Below are 16,899 nucleotides of genomic sequence, written 5' to 3'. Positions count from 1 at the left end.
TCTCTCTCTGTCTCTCTCTCTCTCTCCTGACCCACTATAAGAGAAAACTCACAAAATCTCTTTCTGTTGCAGTGTTTAGTGGAATTATGGAGAAAAAAAAATTACTACACCGTCTTTACGTCTGAATGGTTGCCTGCCTGCTTTCCTGCCTGTCTGTCCGTCTGTCTCTCTGTCCGTCTATCTGTCTGTCTGTCTGCCTGTCTCCCCACCCCTCTCTCTCTGATTCACCCTCTCTCTTCCTCTCTACCCCCCTCTCTTTCTTGACTTACAACTTACAACAAAAAAGAAAGCTTACAATATATCTGTTCTTGTTGTGGTTATTGTTGTTCATCTTGTTTTCGTTGCTGTTGTTTAAGTGTTGGTAGTGGTTGTAGCTGAAGTTTTTAGTTGTAGTTAAAGATATCTATCGTTTGCTTTGTTTACATTTTATAGCTAAGACTCGTTTCAACTTTCAAATAATTGTTCTCTTTCTCTGCGTTTGTGCTTTTGACTGACAGTAAATTTTCTGTGTTCCACCCCTCCCATAACCCCCTCCTCACACACCATCCCCACCCCCACCCCCCTCCCTACCCACACAAACACACTTGCAAAACAAAACACACACACACAAACGCACACACACAAACACACATACACACACACACAAACATACACACAACAAAACCCGCACACAAACACACACACACACACACACACAAACCCACACATACACAGAAACGCTGGGAACTCCGAGTGGACATGGTACTCAAAGGAAAACCCTACTTCGCCCAGTACGCCTACTTCAAAATCCAGCCAGAGAGTCTCAACTACGCCCTCCTCGTGGGGGGCTACTCGGGGACTGCAGGGGACAGCCTCAGTTACCATAGCAACAACGGCTTCAGCACGGAAGACCGAGACAACGACCGGAGCTCTGCGCTCCACTGTGCCCGCTCCCTTAAGGGGGCGTGGTGGTACAACAGCTGCCACACGTCCAACCTTAACGCTCTCTACGGCTCTCGCGAGAAGTCTCAGGGGCTCAACTGGATGTCTCTGACGGGCGATAGCGACACTGTGGACATGTCGGAAATGATGATACGACTGGCTAAATGATTATATAACAGGCTGGATTGGAAATGTTGGAAATGATGATATGTTGGCTAAACGATGACCTGACTGGCTTGATAATAAATGTCAGAAATGATGACACGACTGGCTTGATAATAAAGGTCAGAAATGATGACACGACTGGTTTGATAAGAAATGTCACAAATGATGATCTCGGGAAGCATACAGCGCAAGCTGCCATTTTTATGATTCTACAGACGCTTAACTCTTTCACTCCCAAGGTGTTTTCCTCATCTAGACCGGACCTATTCTCATTCTCCTTTCCCTCAAAACAAATTAAAGTATTTTAGTTCAATTCTCAATATCAGTTACATGTATTACATATCAGAATAAAAGGGAAATAATGAGCAATTTCAACACACAGCTAGAAATGATAATTCTCCAGCTTGAGATTTCAGTTTCGATATTACAAAAGTAGAACTGGTTTTGAAGCAGAAAGTGGAGAGCTGTGAAACAGGGCTTGTGGTCCAGCGTTGGGGGTAACAGGAGACGTGAAACATCACTCGCGACAAGAACTTTCGCTGTCTATGTTCGGGTACCCATTCACACTTAGAAGAATGAGGAAAATTTGTGTAAAGTGCTTTTCCCAAGGTCACAAAATTGGGTATGAGTGGAAATATTATTATTAAATTATCGTTAGGTCAGCGATCCGAGACAAAAGCCAAAAATTCCTTTATAAAGCTTGTTTTATTTATAGTTCTTGTGTTGCTATGTACAACATGCACTGGAATACAGAGCAGAAATCAGAGATAATGCACACTCTGTCAACAATTTCTATTTGCTTTGTTTGTTTGTTTGTTTGAGAAAGACATCAACACAATAATAGTCATTTAGTTCTGGGAAAAAGCAAAGAAGACAGACAAAACAACTGAGTGTGAGAAATGAAGTGGGACCTACAAGCAGAGCCCTCCAACTACACATAGAAGCATCAGTAAAATGGGAACAGCACAGGATAGATGTTTGTGTGGAGTGTTCTATTGTGTTGTGTATCCATGGACATGGAGAGCAAAAAGGGACAAATATCTTCTTATGGGAAGGAAACTGAGTTGGACCACACAAAACGCTACAGAATAGTGGGGAAAGTGAGAAGGGGGTGGGGGGGGAGGAGGCAGCTTGAATTTATGATTGTGAGTGTTGATCAAACAGTGTATCACAGATAAGTCATTTATGGGGTGTTTCAGGCTAATATTTGAGCGTGTGCTGGATGACATGAGCGGCTTCCACAACGGTCTGTGGCACAGGTCTCCTGACTCGTGGGTCCATCACTGGCACGTTCAATCTGAGGAGGGGGGAGGTAAAAAGGACACATGTTAGAGAAAGTCATTTACCTGCTGTTGAATACTGAGCTGGTGGTGGGAAAAGAAATGTGCCACGACTCTATGGAATCAGGCGCTCATAAATTTTTTAGCATAGATATAGAGTTATTGGTATCATCTTTAAGCTTATTTATTTGTCTTGTTTTTGATGAAAAATATTTAAAGATGCACATATATTTTGAATAGCAGTCGAGATATTTGTTATTGGTAGAGGTGATGGTCACCTGGTATCAGAGCTAAAATTAGAGAGAAAATGGCTACCAAAATTTGGTTAATTCCAAAACTTGATTGTCCTTGGAAACTGAAAATGTACATTCTTAATGCCTTTTATCAAATATTTCCATTAAAATTCACACAGAAATGTGCTCGATTTCTTGACACTCTGTAGGCTTACTGACATAAGTCACTTACTTGACATTGGTCTTGTTGTTCACCACGAACAGAGGGTTCACTTGGCTTAAGATTTCGTCATTGACCGAGATACCATCCAGGTACTGCTTGAGGAGAGTTCGCAGTTGGTGGTTCTCCTGAAATGTTGGAAACAAATGTTAAGAGTTACTGAAACACTGGAAACACATGTAACGGGTTACTGGAATATAATACAAAAAGAAACACAGTAATGGAAGATTATACTTAATTAGTGAGACAGATGAATGAAATATTGCAACAAACGTAACAGGTTACTGGAATTTTGTAAGAAGAGTAACAGGTTATTGGAGTACTGTAACAAATGTAATGTTACTGGAAAAACATTTTTTTTAATGTATGCAGGAATATTGTTGTAAAAAGATCTTACAAATTACTTGAATATTGTTGTAAACCAAAAAAAAAAAAAAAAAAAAAAAGTAACTGAAATATTGCAGCAACAAACAAATCAGGTTACTGGACTATTGTTTAAAACACAAATTTTAATGTAAAGGTTACGAAATACTGTTCATTTTGTGACTGCAACAAATTTTAAGGGAGAGTTAAGGAGTTCAAGTTTGATAAGCCACTTTATTTTTACTTTGCAACCCAGACTGTTGTAAATGATAATTGTCTAATTCTTAAGGGTACTGTCTAAATCCAGATATGTTATGCTTTAGTTTAGTGGGGGGGGGGGGATATAGATAGATAGATAGATAGATAGATACATATATATAAAGGGGAAAGGGGTGGATATATATATAGGATAGTGAGGAGGGAGGGTACCCAAGCCACATTATGGGGAATGGGAAAGGGGTGGAGGAGGTGGTACCTAAGCTATGCTTTGAGGGGAGGGGGAGGTACCTGAGCCATGCTTTGTTGACAGGGAGGGGGACGGGAGTAGCTGAGACATGCTTTGGGGATGGTTGGGGAAAGGGGGGGGGGGTAATTTTACCTGAGCCATGGTCTGTTTCTCCTTATCCAGGGCCAGCTTGTCCAGTAAGACTTTGTTGTAACGCTTCCAGAAGTTCTCCAGCGATGTGTAATCATGCATCACCTGGCACACACAAACACAGGAAAAGGTGGTTAGAAAAACCTGGCCTATTTTGGAGTAATAGTTACGCACTTCCACATTGTACACAAAAATCTATTAATTACTCAAATTTCGGAATTTTAGGAGCCATAAAACAATTAAATAAATCAATGCTGACATCAGCTCATATTTATGGGTAAAAGGATTTACCAAAAGGTCTACTTCTTTACTCCCTCTCTGCTATTTCTATATCTGTCTGTCGGTCTATGTAGCTTTTTTCTCAGCACTAAGAAACTGTTATTGTGTTGAGTAATTCTCTCCAGATCAAATACCCCTTCCCCCCCAACCCCACCTTTTCCCTTCATTTTAAACAAACCTCTATGAATGTCTTTCAGGCAATAAAAAGTTTAACTCAGCCATTTTATAAATGTTTTTCTGACAGTGGAAAACTTATCTCTATCATTCTATAAACACTTGGTTGATGGTGAAAAAACTTAGCTAATGTTGTTGGTGGTAGAAAGCTTACCTCTGCCATTCTCTAAATGCGTCATGACACGGTGGAATCAGGCGCTCGTTAATTTTGGGGCATACGCAGTTATTGGTATCATCTTAGAGACTGTCCATTTGCCTTGCTTTATATGGCAAAAATATCCATTCACCTTGAATACAAGTCAAGATAGGGGGTCGCCTAGTTTCAGGAGCAAAATTAGCGACAAAATAGCAGCCAAAGTAGCGTTACTTCCTATGCTTGAGAGTCCGTGGAAACTGAAAATTTACATCTTTTATCAATGTTTTTCAGTAAAAACCACACATAAATATTTTTTTTTACGGGTATGAACAATGTAGAGCCTAAAAACAAACATTTTGAAAAAAATTCCCAGACCTGTGGGAAAAATGCCAGTTTCTTCCCTTCCATTTATTTTGGCGAGTGCCTGATTTCACCACGCTGTCTCACAAAAATGTTTTGTTGGTGAAATAAAACTTACCTCAGCCAGGGGTTGTGACGGAGGTTCTAGAACCGCAGCCTCCACATCCTCCTGCTCTTCCTTGGTGAGTGAGGAGGCGTAGAACGGCAACACTTTCTCCTCTTCCGTCTCCATCTTGCGACACATTTCGGCCAGTCTCAGAATCAGCTCACCCTATGACGGGAAGTTTTGATTAAGCGGAGAGCAGAATAAAAACCACCCAATCCCCCCAAAAAAGACAAAAAAAACCCCAAACAAATGAGAACATCTGTGAAGTATCAATTTTGTTTCTTCAGGTCTGTGTGTCTTTGTCTTTGTGTGTCTTCAGCTTTGTGTCTTTGTCTTTGTGTGTCTTCAGCTTTGTGTCTTTGTCTTTGTGTGTCTTCAGTTTTGTGTGTCTTCAGCTTTGTCTGTCTTTGACCTTGTTCGTCTTTTAAGTTTGGGTACCTTTTGACTTTGTGTGCATAACTTTGTATCATTTCTTTTGGTCATTTATTACCCACTTGTAATACTAAACACAATTGAAAAGTAGTATTTGCTTGGTGCCTTTCTACACAGTAAGATTAATAAAGAGGGGCAGACTTCTGATTTTAATGGTCATCTCTGATAGGATCAAGGCAAGTGGATGACAAGACCTGAAAACTGTGAAGTAGCAGTTAGGCCCTTTGCCATCACATGCAGAAGACCTGAGTTTGATTCCTGTATGGGAAGCATTTCAATAGAGTATCTTGGTCATTCTGCTGGGACCTCTCAGTCCAGGTTTGCTCTGACAAGCAGAGTCAAGGAACACATTCCAAATGATCTAAATTGTGTTGATGGGGATGTAAAACACCTTTCTTTTAAACAAAAAACAAAAAACAAAAAAACTCCCAAAACAACCTAAGCTCAAGCACACTCTTCAGTAAAATCGAACCAGGGCCATATTTTTATGCACTATACTCTAGCGTAGTACCAGCTGAGCTATTACTGTTTTCTTCTTCTCTTTCTCCAGTATTTTTCCTTTAACTTCTGTCGTTCTTTAGTTTCTCCGTCTGTCATTTCTTACCTTCTCCTTCTGTCGCTTGATCTCCTTGATGGCTGCATTGCTCTCCAGTGTGAGTTTTGTCAGTTTGTCTCTTTCCTTGTCCCGGACTTGGTTCATCTCGGCTTTCAGTTCGTGGAAATGTCTCTGCATCTTTTCTCTGTCCTGTTATCAACAAATATACATAACATGATAGAGATGATGGAATTCAACTAGAATAAAATGAGAAAAAGTAAAGCATTTCTCACTGACCCCTGCCACTAAAATACAATAAAAGATAATTAAATTAAGTTATCAGTTGTTGTTGTTTTTTTTTGTTTTTTTTGGGGGGGAGGGGTTCTTAAAAAGTTTTTTAAAAATAGTTTTTTACTGAATAAAAACAATTAAGTATAAAACATTTTTTTAAGGATCACAGAGAAGAACTGCCAGCTCAAGATCACAAAACAATGGAATTTTTCTAAAATTCCTAGGGAAGTTGAATTTGCCTCATGTATCTTCAAGATATCCAAGCATTAAGCTGTTTCAAATACAAAGAAATTAAAACTGTATATCAATAGGACAAAAAAACAGGAGATAAATTCAAATTTCAACCTTTTATCTGACAGGGAGAACAATAGAACTCTGCAACTTCTATACTTTCTTATCAAAAACTCAAAAGTATAAGGGGGAACCCATCCATTTCTTAATGTCTGATTTTGTCACTTTATCTAAATGGTATGCAAATGTCATCAGCTGTATCATACATCCCAAACAACTTTTGGTAAGAAATAATAATACTCTTTTGCTTTTTTGGTAGGGAAGACAAATTCAGTTAAACACACAAAAGTTAAGACTAAAACATCCCCAAAAATGTAAAAGTTGTAAACTTTAGAAAAAAGAAAATGAAAGGAATCAACAAAACATGAATGCAAAATTAGAATGTGAACTATTTCTTCATGCAATAAAATAAAGGTTTTCCCAAAACGATCAAATCAAATCATATCATTCAAAATTAAAACTTCAAGAGCAAGCTAAAAATAAAATTAGAATACCTTTTTGGTTATGATTGTTTCTTCTTCCTACACAACCAAAAGCGAAAATATGTTCAATTAAGAAAATGTAACACACAGAAAGACAGCGGTTTCTTGACAACAATAATGGGAAACCACAGAGCAAGAAAATTCACAAAAAGTGGAAATTCATCAAACACGATCGGAGCTGTTTTGGATTGAGTGACCAATGATTGAGGGATAACAATATCCCCTATCTCAGTGAGGTATACATATTAAAAATTTGTCTATTGGATAGGTTCATTCAGTCTGTCAGAGTGTACTGTAATTATCTCCAATCTTAAATCCCCCGTATCTTCAATTTATCAAATAAAATTCCTTATTCCCCTAAACAAAGAGATTTCAGGAACTATTGTTAGATAAGGCAAAATAGCTCTACTGAAGAAAAAAAAAAGATGGTAAATCAGAGATATTAAACTGTGAATAATCTTATAGTGTTGAAAAGACTGTAAAACCCTTGACATACAACATATCTTTAGCCAGGATAGCTGCCCAGCTGACAGGAATTCTACGAATTCAGAAATAAAGAAAAAAAAGTGTGCATGGAAGCCTTGGAAGAAGCTTGTAGACACATGCGTACACCATCCATGGAGATGGTAAGCATCATGACGATATTTGTAATAGTTTTTTTGCGGAGACTAAAGTCATAACTGGGTTATAGTCTTAGCAAAGAAGATGATCATGGTCAGGATTGATGGTGAGGGGATTGGGGAGTCGCATACAGAAAACATTACTCATGATGTAGGTTGAAGAACCTGGAGGCAATTACTTACGCCTTAGCAAAACAAGAATAACAATTTAATGTAACAAAGCAAAAGGATGCGGTTCAATTTACCAATCAGTCTTATATATAAGAGTATCTGTATTTTTTTAGCCTGCGGTCAGTAAAAGCTCTAGTGCGCTAGTGTGTCACAGCATCACTTTACACACACTCCACGATACAAAAAAATAAACTAACAAAACAAAACAACAAACAGAATATGTCATCCTACCTCCTTCAGCCCTTTGTTCCTCTCCTCACATTCTTTAGCATTTGCTGACATCTTACTTTTCAGCTGGGCAATTTGATCCTTTGGACGGGAAGGAAATTAAAAATGATTTTCAAAAGTAAAGAAAAGAAAACATTTAAAGCATAATACAGTCCTACATGTCCAAGACAATTGTCCAATGTCTATGAGAAAAGTGGTAATCTCAGACAAGTGGTGCTCTTTGACAGTGTCATTATAATATATGATCATACAGAGCAGGTAAGACTGTGTATATTACAGTCAGACCTGTGTTAGACGGAATCGAAAGGGAGCCAGAAAAAAATTCCGTCTTAGAAATTTTACATCTTAGACAGAGGAATTTATGGAGGGGTTCTAAGTCCCAGCCGGTGGGATCAAGGGTCGCTTGTGCGGTCGGCCAGCTGTCACAAATGGTCAAAACTTTACACCTCTCAACTGCTATCCTCTCTGATAAAGACACGCGTCAGTCTTACTTATCCAATTACCACCAGTGTTTGTATTTCATAGAACCACTGCTTGATCTATTAAAAACAGAATCATTTGAACCTCTCCTTTGCTTCCACCCTTATTCCCACCCATCAGTGTAATAAGTACAGTCAACCAACCACCCTTCGCAGCCATGTAACAACGATTCGAGGAACTCTTTTCTCAACTGGCTGTATGATTAGAGTGGAGGGCATCGGGCAAACTAATTTCACACCTCTGGCCTCTACAACCAATAAAGTTTCCATGCTGGAGACCCATTTGAACACTTTCACTGGCACTTGTTAGATTTTACAACCACATCCCTCTGACCATCTTCACCACAAAGGGCTCACTCTTCCTCGACCGACAGCATGATGTTAAGTTTAGAGCCAGTGGAATCAAACTTGCAAGTTTTATTACAAATCAGGGCTGCACAGGCAAAGCATTTTCAGTCTTAGACAGGTGAAATCCACGAAAGAGAGCGGGGTTTTTTTCCGTTTCCGCATTGGACAGGTTTCTGTTTTATACAGGTAGTTAAAGAGGAATATATCAAGGGGGGGGAGCGGGGAGACTCTGTTAAGACAGGTTTCCGTTTTACACAGGTTTCCGTTAAGGCATGTTCGACTGTATATGTATTGGAAAACATATATTTTCACACTGACTGACTTATGAGAATAAATCAGAAGCATGCTAATTGTTGCCATAAATAAAAACACACAGTACAACTTGCTTACTTAGCAAAAGGTGCCTGTACTATCTTGAACATTAAAAGAACCCCCCCCCCCCCAACCTATAAGCTACTGTGAGCAAGCTATATCAGACAGTAGTAAGGTCCTTCACTGATTGGTTTGCAAATGTTTTATAAAATTGTTGAGCATATAAAACATTTCTTCAAAGGAAATATTTTAAGACAGATGAGACACAATTTTAACAGCTCTACACCCAAAAATGTAAGGATCAAAATAAGATCAGCTTAAAACCACAACAATCATCCATTCTGAGACTCATTCCATTATGAACTATCAAAATTAAAACAAAATTGAATTGCAATAACGGAAAACTATTCAAAGCATAAGTCACTTCATTGGCCACTACATTCCTTACCCCAATCCTCTGCAGTTTCCTCATTTGCAGTTCAATTTCCTTGGCACTCTTTTCATCTTTGATCTTCAAGGACTCAAAGACTGTCTTTTTCTCCTCTGTTGTTTCGTTGTAATTCTTTGAAAAAGAAGAAAATAAGGATTCATTGAACATTATTTGATATAAAGTTGAAAACCTGTGCACATGAAAGTATTCACTCAGGCATCTGTACAACTAAGATTTGAATCAAATGATGCTCACCCTTTGCAAGGAAAAAAGACCTTTGACTTAACATCACTGGGGGGGGGTGAAGATGCCTGATCAGGTTGATCTTTATCCGCAAATATAAAATAAAATTGATATATCTTAAAAATGCAGTCAGCTCCTCTTCATTATCAATATATATTTATCCCTTTTTGGAATACACATAACTAACGACCTCCATAATTGATTTAGACAATGTCAAGTTCTCTTGGTCTGCTTTCATTTTTCATTTATGTGACAGCTCTGGATCGATCATGTTACCATTCCAAAGGAACTGAGTACATTTGTTCCAAACTTTTCAATTTATTACTATTGTAAGTACTGAGTTATGATAAAATACAAAGGAGAGAAACCTGTAGAGCCTGGCGGAACTGCTGCCACAAATCGTCAACTTTTGTCTCCAGCTGAACTCGCAGGGCATGCTTTTCTTCCAGGTTCTGAAATGTCACAACAAAAAATGTTGGAGGGAGTCATATCAAATTCATTTGTCAATGATGAGTTGTTAACTGTGGAGAACATACTCAGCTTTTTAGTTTCTGAATGGGCTAAAAAAAAACATGTACAGTAGTCTCCGACTGAGATTCCTGTGCTCAGGAGCAAGGAAAATGCAGGATCTTAGGCGAATGGGATCTTAGCTGATGAACAAAGGAAAGAACCTACGGTGACCCATATTAAGGCCCACAACTGGTAAAATGGTTTCTCTTCACTCTAAAACGAACTGACGAGAACCCTGGGTAGGTTTATGACAGAGAGCAAAGAGTGGTCAATCTTGATGACCAATCACAGTGGCATGAGGCATGCCATTTTAACTTATTATCCTATCGTGAGTCTCAAGATCTACACTGATCCAATTACCAACCCCCCACCCCACCTTTACCTGTCCATAATTCATAGCTTTTTGTCTCTGACCGAGTTCCTCCACCTTTGTTGTTAGGCACCATTACTTTGTGACAACACAAATTAAAATTCAGTTTGTCTTGCAAATTCTGGAGTAGAGACAACTGCTGCAAATGTCAGGGAAAAGTTCACAGTTGGATGTGATCCCGCCTGGAGCAAATGTGTAGGCCCTATCCACCCTACGAGTGATGTAAGTTTAGGTGAAGACCTCAAATGCGAGTGCAATGTTAGGGGAAAACAAACGCATCCGCAAAATTCACACCTCCGTGTGATCCCGTCCGGAGCAAACAATGAGTTTTACAACAAGTATATGTGATCACATTCACAAGTGTGTCTGATCTTTGAAGTGGCAGGCAGTTCAATGATCTCAACTTTTCACTCTTGGTTGATCGCCTATGCCAGTCCTGGTTTTTGTTCCGTAAATTATGATCTGAAATGCGGGATCTTAGCCGAATGTAAACCTTCAGAGTGAATCAGAGCAGGATCTTAGGGGTGACTTTTGTATAGTAAAAATTCTGTTTTCTTAAAACAGCGGGATCTTAAGCGAACTGGGATTGTAAGTGGTGGGATCTAAGGTGGAGACTACTGTTCATATAAGTGTACAATCTTGCCAACTTTTTCAAAACCGTGTCAGGAACACCAAACATTATGACATCAGATTACTTAACAACAAAAATTTACAAGTAAGACTCGTTTTAGCATAGTAATGTATATGTCCTCTCATATTCCCTAAATGCCAAATCCAGAACATTTCCAAGAAATTCAAGACAGTTGGCCTAGGTACACAAACTTCAGTGGAGATTTTTTACGTTTATAATTTAAGGATCTGTAAAACATCAATAATACAAACCTTATTCTTGATTTCATCTCGCATCGACTGAAATTCCGACTTTGCTTCATTTTCGCGCTCCTGAAAGTTTTGATCCATGGCAAAGAGAATGTCAGCGATATCGTTCATCTCGATGTTGTGCTGGTCGATCAACATAGCTCTCTCAAGATCGAATTCCTCACATACAATCTCCAGCTCCACTGAGTACTCACGGGTCAAGGCCTCCAGGCGCTGCTTCTGAAGCTCTAAGAGAAGTCAGATACAGATTGAGACATTATTTGATAGCTCTGACACAAATTGGGAAAAAAAAGCTTTTAATCATTCTTCAACTAAGACAGAAAACGGGAAACAGATTGAAATATCATTTTACAGCTCTGAAAGAATTAGGAAGAATATCTAGACAATTTATACAGACCTGCCAACAACTCCATGATTGAAAATAGTATTTCTCAAAATCTCCCCCCCCCCCCCCTCCCCCCAAAAAACTTTTTAAAAACACATGCCCACACAGTCCATCACAAAAGGCCTTGAACTTGAAGGGAAGTTGATCATTTGTAAAAAAAAGCAATCTCGATAAGCTGCCCAATGATCTCAGAGAAACACAACCAAATTCAAAGCAAAACGGAATGAGATAGGAAAAAAATCCACCACAACGACTCATCTGATGGGAGACACTTAAGTAGTCTAGGCAAGAGGCTGCATTCTTGTTCTTCCTTATTTCCGACATTCATCGCAAATATCTGCTTGCCTGTGCTTTTGCTGTATCCTTATAATATTAAATCTTTATTCTTTTCTGAGTACTTTAGATGAAAATAAAAGCTTGTAGCAAGTAACCTAAATTTTAATTATGGAAATGTGCATTTGTGTCATGACGGGGTAGAATCAGGAACTCTTCAATTTCGGGAACATGGGGTTGTTGGTATCGTCTAAAAGTTTTTTCATTTGCTTTGCTTTCAAAGAAAAATATATTCATCTACTTTGAATAGAAGTCGAGATATTTGTGATCGAAGGAAGTGGGAAAATGGCCCCCAAATCTCAGTAACTTCAATAGCTTGTGAATCCCTCAAAACTCAAAAATGACATACTTTGTGCCTTCAATCAATATTTTTCAGTCAAATTCACATAGAAATGTGTTTCAGTAAGGACATGAAAGTGTTAAACCAAAAACCAAAAATTTGAAAAAAATTGCCAAACTGGCGGGAAAATGTCTGTTTCTTTGATTTTAGTATTTTGACGAGCACCTGATTTCACCACGATGTCTCACATATATGCCTGTTTTCAACTAAATGTGTGGCCACAAAATAGGGAATAGGCCTTCAACTTATAAGAATTTAATTAGCACTATTAGGCACATTTCACCTTGTAATCAGGATTTGATAACTGTGGTGATGAATGAAATAACTGCTGTGCATTGTACACAGTCATGAGATTATCCATACCATGGATACCAATAAGATAATCCATACTTTAAATACCCATGTGGTAATCGATTTTTCGCATCTGTGTGGATAACCCAAAATTCAAATACAGGGGATATGATCCCCATTTTACACACCTATGAGATGATCCATTCTCTATATATCCATAAGATAATTTTTCCACCTTCCATATACTCATGAGATAATCTACATTCAACATACCCATGAGATAATCCACATTTTGCAGATGACTACGGAGGGCCATGGCATATTGCTCTTCTGCTTCTGCAATATCTTTAGATAAAGATTTGATCACAGCATCCTTCCGATCAATGACTCTCTCAAATGTCTGACTGAGAATTTCGATATCCTTCTTCAGTTCCTTGGCCTTCGCCTCCCTCATTATGTTCCGCCATTGATGGTTCAGTTTGTTCAGGTTGTATCGGGTTGCCTTCTCTTCCTTCACAAGTTTGTCCTGTCATTGTGGAAAAAAAGAGGAAGAAAAAGGTTTTAACATATCATTAACACTTTCTGTAACCTTATAAATTACACAAGAAAGTTAAAAGAAGAGAACATTCACACCATTTTTACAATTTTTATGTGATCATGCTATAACTTATGAAGGTAGTAAATACATTTATATGAACACAAGAACACAGCTTTGATTTAAAAAAATATATATTAGGACTTTTAAAATTCAATTCTTCATGTGAGAAATGCTCTACTTGGCATAAATAGTTCATTTCAGATGTGAACACTGAAGAAAAAATCAAGATTGGACAAAAAAAGTCCATTTAAGAAATGTGTAAGGGGGTATTTTGTCAGAGTTAACTATTTCACTACTAGGGGCTTTTCCTCACCTGGACCAGGCCCTATCTGTGACCTACTTTCTGATTCTGTTTACCGTTGGATAAATTACAAATTTTGAGTTCAATTTTTAATATTAGCCACATGTATTATATGTGTCACAACGCGGTGGGATCAGGCATTCGTCAATTTTTGGGCATGTGAAGTTATCGGTATCATCTTAAAGTATGCTCATTTTTGTATCTTTTGATGAAAAAAATATCCATTTATCTTGAACAGGAGTCGAGATATTCATGAATGAAGGAGACGGTGTCACCAGGTTTCAGAGGTAAAATAAGCAAGAAAATGAGCGACGAAGATTGGTGACTACCATAGCTTGAGAGACCTCCTTTGAAACTGATAATTTACATTTTCTGTGTCTTTATTCAACAGTTTAGAAAAAAAAATCAACACAGAAATGTGTTTTTAAACATACATGAAAGGTGTTAAGCCAAAAAAAAAATTGGAAAAATATTGTCAGATAGAAAAATGCAGTTTACTTTGATTTCATTAGTTTGACGAGCGCCTTATTTCACCACGAAGCCTAACATAAATGAAGGTAAAGGGGAAATAATGACCTTTCTAAACATTTTACTTAAAACGATAATTCTTTTCCCTGAGACTTTAATTTCAATCGTTACAAAAGTAAGTGTGGTTTTGAAGCAGGAAGTGGCGAGCTGTGAAACACGGATCACAGTAGTCAAAGAGATAAAGGAAAGTGAGGTTATTAGTCAATGGTTTCAAGGTTGGAAACCTTTTAAAACCCTTAAGGGGTGAAAGTATTTCTTTCATGAAACGGTTCGAAAATAAAGAAAAAAAGTATGCTCTGTCCTGTGAAAAGAATCTAGAAACTCTGATATTAAGATGTGTGTAGCCTCAGGGTTTCACCCTTTTTCATCATCCTTATGATGAAGTCTGAAGGTTGTCATGTCATTGTAACATTGCGAGACTCATTACAAGGGTTGAGAAGATGGGACTGAAGAAAAAAAAGTATAATTTCAGTATATGACACAACATACTTTTGAAACAATAATATACCTTTAGAAATTGAGCAAGAACATCTTCTTTTTTCTTTCGCATCTCTTCCTCCGCCAGTCTTTTTTGCTCTTCATAGGCTATACGTTCATCTTCTGACATAGCCTTTTTGCCAGATCCCCTCTTCTTCTTCGGCATCTTGGCTGTGTTATTGTACTATATGAACACACCTGAAAGAGTAAAAGATCAAACAGATTTAAGAAAATAAGAATCATTCTTCAATAATAATAATAATAATGTAGATCATTTCAATTCTATAGCGCCCGCTCCCATGTGAACACAGCTCTAGACACTTTACATTGCCTTGGAAGCGTGCAGGCCCTATATAAAGGGCATGAGCCGGGCTACCCGGGAAGCGCGCAGGCCCTATATATAGGGCTGACCTACTTCGACCGGGAAGCGCGCAGGCCCTATATAAAGGACAAAGACGCTGACCATTTTCAATGGAAAATTTCAGTATACCTTATATGAAAAATGACGTAGTAAATTACAGGTCAAAGTTATAAATAGTGACCAATTACTTTGCAAGTTATCTTGACCTTGAAGAGCGTCTCTTGGCCAAGATATCGATCGGTAAAGTGACGCAGTCCAGCTAAGTGACGACACGGTAAGTGTTATCACTTGTTTCACTGTGCTGATGTACTAATAGCGGAATTTATCGCGTTTTGTGCTTTGTTTGTATTTAGTTGATCGCTTATCATTTTTTTAATGGCTCATTCTATCAGCTTTAAGAAAATGTATGGTTTTATATGCCTTTTATCATCTGTTGAGCCATAAAAGGTCATTTTTCAGAAGCAGGTATACATCTCGGGTATCTCAGCTGATCCCCCCCCACACCAAACCCCCATGTTTACAGCCAATCGGCTGTGGCGGCGGGGCCGGGTTACTTCAGGTGAAACGCTGAGCGCTTCTAGGGTTAATGCGAGAACAAACAATATTCACACATGCACAACACACACTAATGCACACATTACATGCATACACATGCATGCACATGCACGCCTCACACACAAAAGTGAACTTAAACTCTCCACTTGGAGCTTTCTTGATCTAATACACACGTCCTAGGTCTAAACTTTTAGTGGGGCCACTTTGGTTTGCCAAGCCATCAGATATGAAAGACATTTTTAGCTTATAAATGGAAGGATAAGGAATTAATTTTTTTTTTCCATCTTTCACTTTCATATAGAATCTAGAGTCTATGTAAAAATATTAAGACTTCTGATATCTAAATATTAGCAGTACAATCCTACCACACAACAACTGAACCAAAACGAAACAAGGCAGTTAATATTATACAGTTTCTTCAATATTGTATATGTTTTGTTTCTCATTGGTGAAAAAAACCCCAACCAAACTAGATTACTAGTTGACATAGGCTATAGAAATTTCACAATGAGTTAATAACAATTTTTAACTGGAAAATATCTCTGCAAATGTCATGACTAAACAGACGCAGAAGTGGAATTTTTCATTTAAAGGCCTACTCTTCACACTGTCTAATCATTTACAAACCAAAATACACATTGGTCTTTTAGACTAGAATCTATATTTAAATTTTAGTCTTTACTCTCGTCTCGGTTTCGGACATAAACATTAAATAAAAGAACACACACAATAATTATAATAATACTCAAACTCAAACGAAAGCATTTACTTTTACACTACACTACACTGCATACCCACACAATAACACTCAAAACGAAATCATTTACACTACATACCAACATATAAATATATATACACGTACACGGGCAAACACATACAAACAAACAATCAAGAACACATATGCACAAAAATTATAGCACCGAACGAATTTCAACCTGAGAAAAATAGCTTAAACACTGCCTTCCGCGTTTTGGTCGACTTCGCTGTCAATGTTGTTATGGCGACACTCAAAACCGGATATGGTTTAAGATTTTAACATTCCCCATTAAGTAAATTAAAAACATTAAGTGGTGATAATATTATTTGAGTTCAATTATTATTATTCTGTTTTGTTTCAAATATTTTAGACTATCAAAGGGATGGAATAGGTTTATTTTAGTCAACACTACATTGTTCGTGAAAAATTAGCTCTAGATCTAGTCCACTCATAGATTCTAGAATGCGCAAAGGAATAGCTGATTCTCTTGCCAACTTTTGACCTCTTACTCTCTTACTTC

At 38.0% G+C, this 16,899-nt stretch overlaps 2 protein-coding genes across 5 annotated transcripts in view; one reads left to right on the top strand and one right to left on the bottom strand.

Moving 5' to 3' along the window:
* Positions 1-1,221, top strand: part of LOC101862010 (fibrinogen C domain-containing protein 1) — a gene marked incomplete in the record, with an annotated part of 8,528 nt that extends 7,307 nt beyond the window's left edge. Inside the window, 1 exon segment of the mRNA XM_013088249.2 lies at positions 715-1,221. Within this exon segment, the coding sequence (XP_012943703.1) occupies positions 715-1,089 (375 nt within the window).
* Positions 1,222-1,772: 551 nt separating this feature from the next.
* Positions 1,773-16,634, bottom strand: LOC101854384 (dynein regulatory complex subunit 2). Of its 4 annotated transcripts, none has more exons than XM_005090877.2 (13): positions 16,558-16,634; positions 14,738-14,904; positions 13,076-13,328; positions 11,457-11,680; positions 10,063-10,146; positions 9,470-9,583; positions 7,886-7,963; positions 6,876-6,902; positions 5,869-6,009; positions 4,845-4,997; positions 3,781-3,882; positions 2,832-2,947; positions 1,773-2,383 (listed from the first exon to the last, which is right to left on the bottom strand). In XM_005090877.2, exons 2-13 carry the CDS (start codon positions 14,870-14,872, stop codon positions 2,287-2,289), a joined length of 1,524 nt encoding a protein of 507 aa, XP_005090934.1. In that variant the 5' UTR covers positions 14,873-14,904; positions 16,558-16,634; the 3' UTR covers positions 1,773-2,286. The 4 variants fall into 4 exon arrangements, with proteins under 4 accessions (XP_005090934.1, XP_005090935.1, XP_005090936.1 ...); XM_005090878.2 differs by having other exon boundaries at positions 16,543-16,628; XM_005090879.2 differs by having other exon boundaries at positions 16,548-16,617.
* Positions 16,635-16,899: the final 265 nt, after the last annotated feature.

This window comes from Aplysia californica, unplaced genomic scaffold (genome assembly GCF_000002075.1).
Source record: "Aplysia californica isolate F4 #8 unplaced genomic scaffold, AplCal3.0 scaffold00023, whole genome shotgun sequence".
NCBI classification, from domain to species: domain Eukaryota; kingdom Metazoa; phylum Mollusca; class Gastropoda; order Aplysiida; family Aplysiidae; genus Aplysia; species Aplysia californica.
Note: the sequence above shows the minus strand (reverse complement) of the source record. Positions and strands in the feature narration are given on the sequence as shown.

Bases quoted from the DNA above. Each gene is read 5' to 3' on its own strand.
- LOC101854384 (XM_005090877.2), bottom strand. From the start codon at position 14,872: ATGCCGAAGAAGAAGAGGGGATCTGGCAAAAAGGCTATGTCAGAAGAT. The intron at 7,964-9,469 runs GTAAGGAATGTA...TCCCGTCCAAAG, and splicing joins GGAAACTGCAGAGGATTGGG to GATCAAATTGCCCAGCTGAA. The intron at 2,384-2,831 runs GTAAGTGACTTA...CCCCCTCCTCAG, and splicing joins AACAACAAGACCAATGTCAA to ATTGAACGTGCCAGTGATGG.